Genomic DNA, 5,843 nt, shown 5'->3' on the forward strand with positions numbered 1-5,843 from the left:
CAACAAAAACATGAAAGCTACCAATGTCGTCTTATTTCTTACAAAGAGAAGGCCACAGAATTTTTGTCCTTTCCACAATTAAAATAAAGGAAGGGGCTACAGGAGGACAAGGTGCTCATTTTTTTGTATAGTAACAGAGTGAGGCTTCCTTTACCCTTTCTGCTTTGGAATATCCAGTTTGTGGTGCCCTCTGTGAAAGAGATGTTAAGTTTCATGCTCCAGGGCTTAAGCCAGTATCAGACTGCGAAAGATCAAGGACCCAACGTGGGAGGTGTTACTTCTGGCCACTGCAGGATTCTTTCTGTCTTCTTCAACCCCTGCAGCGTGGTGCTGGCTCCTGCCAGGAACAAGGTACCACACTAGGCAGACTTGCCTTGAGCCAGTTGGGCACTTCTACTGATCCTAAAATGAAGGTGCAGAGGTGGTAATTATAGAGCAACTTGTGTTTTCAAGTTCATCAAGTCAGAGGGGCTAAGGCTGCAACCTCAGAGCAGTGTGTTCACTATCTCAGGAAGAAACCTTGACGAAGTTCAGCCTTACACACTGGCCTGGTGAGCCAGAGGAACCAAACCAGAGTCCGCACCAAAGCTCATGCCTGGGCATCACCCCATCACCTTGACACTCCTGAGTTAGTTACCTCTGACAAACCTGAGCCTTCACAGGAGCCAGCCAGCCAAATCGGCTGAGCACACGGACCAACTTCGGTGTCAACACTCCCCCAGCGAGACGGAGGGATTGGGTTACCAACTCCCAAAATTCTGTGCCTTGACATCGCTGTGACCATAAAGCTGAACACAGGATCTCAAAACATCTGTGCGTTATCCTTGCAGAGCAGACAACCCCAGCTGTAACCTGCACCTTAGGGACAGTCAGTGGGGAGAAGACACTGAGCCAGGACTCTGCTATGAAGGCCCTTCTGTTGGCCCAGCAAACTGGCCATACTGGAGCATGCCAAAATGGTTTCACCCCACGCAAATTTCCCATTTCTGCTACAAGAGACCATCTGCCTTCTTTGGCCATGGGCTTGGGGATGGCTTATTTCCAAAGAAAACATCCGATTCGTCTCAACCCTGGTAACAACTTTTATGTCTACATTGGTTTAAGTTTTCAAGACGTCTTTGTGAAAGAAATAACCACCTTTAAAATGAAGAAAAGCATAAACCCCATGCACTCTTTGTATTTCAAACACCCTGACTGCAGAGGTGAGGGTTGGCTCAGCGTTAGATCTTGGCTCCCATTTTCAAGTCAACCACAGCAGGACTTGGGCCCAGGAAGGTTTCTTACAGGCAAAAACCTCCTGGAGCGGGCAAGCAGGGCCTGCCCATGCCAAGGACAGGCTGGGCGTGCCTGCCTTTTTCTGCCAGTTCCAATTCCATGGAAACCCTACAGGAAACCCTCGCCCGCTTGGCCAGTGGGGAAAATAAAGCGTTTTACTGGAAAAAAACCCCACTTTCCAGACCTAAATTCGGCGCAGGCTCACTCGGGCCCCTACCCGCCGTCCGCACCCCCAGGCTTAGGCCCGGGGGCTCTGCAGGTGCAACCCCCAGACCCGCGGGGCCGGCCCCAGCCCTTGGCCTCCCACAGACCGGGGTTGGGGGGGCTCGGCCCCGGGTCCGGGCCGCCCCGCAGCCGTGCGGCGGAGTCTGGGGGGCGGCCGGCCGCCCTCCCCACCGCGCCGGGAAGAAGGGGGTGTCAGCCCCGCTGAGGGGGGGGGGGGCGAGCGACGGCGGAGCCGCATCTCCTCCGCGCACAAAAGCAGGGCCCGGCCGCGGGGCAGCGGCCCCCGCCCCACCCGCGGCGCTGCGGGCGGGGCGGGGCGGGGCGGGGCGTTGAGGGGCCGCCCCCTCCCCGCCTGTGCCGCCGCCGCCGCCGCCGCCGCCGCCGGGGTGGCGGGAAAGGGGAGGAGAGCGCGGGGCGCCGCCACCGCCCCCCGCCCCGCCCCGCCCCGCCGCGCCCCATGGTGCCGGCGCGGGCGCGGGGCCGAGGCAGAGGCGGCGAGGCCGGCGGGGCGCTCACACCCCGCGCCCGCCGCCGCCGCCGCCGGGCATGGAGGGCGCCGAGGCGGCCGCCTGCGGCAGCGGTAACAGCAGCCCCGTGGAGCCCCGCTGCTCCTCCTGCGGCTCCGGGCCGGCCGGCGGCAGCGGCGGTGAAGCGGCGGCAGCGGCCATGGAGGAGCCGCTCGGGGAGGCTCCGTCCCCGGAGGTAACGGCGGCGACGGCGGCGAGGAAGCAGCAGGGGGTGAAGCGGCATCACCACAAGCACAACCTGAAGCATCGCTACGAGCTGCAGGAGACCTTGGGCAAAGGCACCTATGGCAAAGTCAAGCGGGCCATCGAGAGGTTTTCTGGCAGAGTGGTAAGGCGGGCGGAGGGGCTGCTCTTTGCCTTTTTATTTGATAGAGACGTTTATGTCATTTTTCTTCAGAAGGGAGCCGGCTGGGTGCATCCCCTCAGGGACCCGTTAGGCGGGAGAGCCGTCCGTGGGTGGGGGTGGCCCGTCTCGGTGAGGCAGGAGCCCGGCGTGGCCGGTAGCCCACGGGGGCCCGGGTCTGCTCCCGCACCGGGGAGCGGGTCAGCATCCCACCCGTCCCTGCGGTTGCTTGGGTCCAGGGCTTTGTTTGGAATGCAAATCCTATAGAGAAGGTTTTTTTGGGGGGGAGGAGTGGTGGTATTGTAGAAACGCATCGGTACGATTTAAAAGGATGTGTTGTTATTGGAAAAATGGGGTGGCTTATTGTTTTTGTTTTGGTTTTACGTGCGGGTCCGCTGTGAACAGTTATTCTTTCCCCACTGGAAACTCATGGTTTAGCGAAACCTGTCACATCCCCTGGCTAGCCAAAACTGCTCACAAAGTCCTGTCAGAAGGGCAAACATTGGTTTTCCGGTTAAAAATGCCGTGATTCAGTCATACTTTTGAGACCTGAACTTTGCTGACACCTAAAAAAATTGCAGGGACTGCAACCCAGCCCCATTGGTTTTTACGATCCGTTTCACCGCTCAGCGGTGCCGGCTGGCTTGAGACTTCAAGCAGCCCGGAGGTTGTCCAGCAATAACTCAGCTTCAGCATTTCCTCATTGGTACAGTGCTCCAGCAGGGTGCAGAAATGCAATTGAAGAAATGTACACATTAGTCAGAGTTATTGTCATTTTTCCTTCCCCAAAATACATAACTATTAACAGAGGGTGAAAGAATGAGAGGCAGGCGTTGCATTAAAGACTGCCCAGAGAAATAGGTGGCTTTCTAAAGAGGTCTTAATACTGCTTTTCCTATGAAGTAGACTAATTGAGTTTTCACTGGACTTCATCTAAAAGCAAGACATTTCCCTAGTGACGTTACAGGTTTTGTCTCATTTATCTTTCCCTTTCGGTTGCCTGGAAGCTCAACGCGCACCCAGAGGCAGAAGCAACTGTAAAACAGAAAATGGAATTGCAGATGCCATGGCTTTAATAAGGGACACTTACTTTGCAACTAAATATCTTTGTGTCGACAGTGAAAATGAGAGTTTCAGCCAAGTTGTAGAGTCATATCATGTATGCTTTCAGTTTATTAGCTCATTTGGAGGCTGGCTAAAGAGAAACCAGAGATGGACATCTCTGCACATGCTCACTCCCAGTCCATGATTTTTAAAGTTTGCTGTCTTGGCTGTTTTACAATTTCAGGCTAACAAAAGCTCCAGGGCTATGTTATATACTAACTATTATTTTGTAACTTGATTATTTTTGACTGGCATTACAAAATATAGTAAATAAGCAAATACATCGAAAACACCTTTTTTTAAAAGACTTCATCAATTGAAAAAGAAAAGGTGACCGTATTGTTAATGAGATTTGGTTTTGGGAAGGGCCCTCTCAGACGAAAGGTTGTAGCGTGGATGTGTATCTCCTTCAAGTTAACAATGCACCAGGTCTTTCTGTATTTTGCTAACTGTCAAGCACTTCAGCTACACAGTTAAGGATACTTAGATGATACAGTCTGAACTCAATTTATATGGCTAATGCCATCTTGAAATGGAGAGGGTGAAAATAAGAATACCCATGCAATCTTAAATGCAATAAAAATGTTACACTTTCTCCATCAGCTGGTCTGTAGAAGCTAAACAAATACCGGGGTGTGAGTTTTATACTGTAGTAATACAAGCGTTGGCGTGTGGCACTTCATAATTATTAACCAGTCTGCAGGCGAGTTCTGGTGTAACGTGTCTGTTTGAACTTTAACATCTGTGAGTGTATGTAAAATATCCACACTTTGTCTGCTTACAGAATAAAAGCTAGTTGTCAGCAATCCAGCCAGACCTAAGTGAATGGAAAACGCTTCTTGTTTTCTGACAGTTCCCTTGTCTGGCTGTTGCAGTGAACCCCGATTGCTTTCCACGGGTGAGACGAGAGCACCGACAGGATGACTGATCAGAGAGGGGCAGAGTTTGCCTTCAGTCCCCCCCTTTCTCTTCCCTTTCTTCAGTTCTTATTAGCACCCAGCATTTGCAGCGTTCGTGAGCAGGTTGGACTGGATGCCGCCGTGTGTCCAGCAGGGGATGCACAGAGCGAGCGATGCAGCCCCCACCGTCTCTTGCACCATGCCCAGTGCAAATCATCTCGCAGCTGGCAGCTAGGTAGCGAGACTCCCAAGGTCGCTCTAGTCCAGTCTGTTTGCTTCCTGTTCTGCTACTGGTTTAGCTAATCGTCTTTTTCTTTACTTAGTGGTAAGCAGGTATTTGAAGCTGTATGGTAACAGATTGCAAAGCTGGACCTCGGCAGCGGCATTGCGTTCCCAGTCATCAGCCTTGTCCAAGTGATTCTCCTATTTGGCCTTTCCGCTTCTCTGGTCCATTAACAATCTCTTTAGCTGTATGGCACTTCATAAAGATATTTGCGTGATTAGCCAGGCTTTTAATATGAAGCGTGAACTTTGGATTTGTCGTCATCTGTATAAATAGAGAGCTCAGGAGTGAAACAGAAATTGGCAGATTTGAGTTAATGAAGTAAAACCAAGATGAGAAGGCCGCTCGATCCAAGGTACAGATGTGCTTTAGTCCTGTGCCATTGGAAATCAATAGCAGGATTTCTGTTGACTTGAATGCAAGTAGTATTTGGCACTTATTAACAGGTTGCAGGTTTATTCAAATTGTTATGTTTTCTTTGTCTTTCCTCTTAACTCAGTGGAACGTGATCATAAAGCTTCCTGCCATAAAGCTCCAGGGTAGATTGTATGATACACTTAGTTTGTTATTGGAAACAACTTATGAGAATTTGTGTATTAGTTACCACAGCGACTACAGACAGTAATACTGCACGAAGCAGTTTAAAATATTGCCCGCTACATGACGTATGAGGTGTTTAGTTTTGCCAGCAAGATTTCCTTCATTAGTATTGGCCCAGTATACACTGTGTAACTTATGATATTTTAAATTAAGGCACCTGTTAGTAAGTGTAAGGATGAAGAGATGATATCGCAAGCCTGTGAGGTAACAACTCATGTTGACATTTCTGTGGGTGTTTTCTCCACTTGTCATCTTGCACATTAAACCAAAGAACTGAGCCTTTTGTTCATGTTATGTATTCAATGTTTGTTAGCCAAGAAATCCACAGCTACTCTTATGTCAGCTTTAGATAAGCTGTGTTTTGACCACCTCTGGCCGATCCCATGCATGGTGCATGAAGATGGTAGATGCTTCTTTGAGTAGATGATGCCACTAGAGTAAATACTCCCTATAATACAACTTTAAATTACAGATGGGCATTTTCAGTCTTGTTATCTGTCTTTTCTGACATTATACAGAAAGCAATGCCTGGATACAAAAATTGCATTAATATTGATTAAATAATGTTAGTAAAGGAGCATGTAGCT

The 5,843-nt window shown here is 50.2% G+C and overlaps 1 protein-coding gene across 1 annotated transcript in view; it reads left to right on the forward strand.

Moving 5' to 3' along the window:
• Positions 1-1,988: 1,988 nt before the first annotated feature.
• NUAK1 (NUAK family kinase 1) overlaps positions 1,989-5,843 on the forward strand; it is a 48,985-nt gene continuing 45,130 nt past the window's right edge. Inside the window, exon 1 of the mRNA XM_069807409.1 lies at positions 1,989-2,355. Within this exon, the coding sequence (XP_069663510.1) occupies positions 2,047-2,355 (309 nt within the window). The 5' untranslated portion in view covers positions 1,989-2,046. The remainder of the gene's footprint in view (positions 2,356-5,843) is intronic.

Source organism: Haliaeetus albicilla, chromosome 19, assembly GCF_947461875.1.
Source record: "Haliaeetus albicilla chromosome 19, bHalAlb1.1, whole genome shotgun sequence".
In the NCBI taxonomy this organism is placed as follows: domain Eukaryota; kingdom Metazoa; phylum Chordata; class Aves; order Accipitriformes; family Accipitridae; genus Haliaeetus; species Haliaeetus albicilla.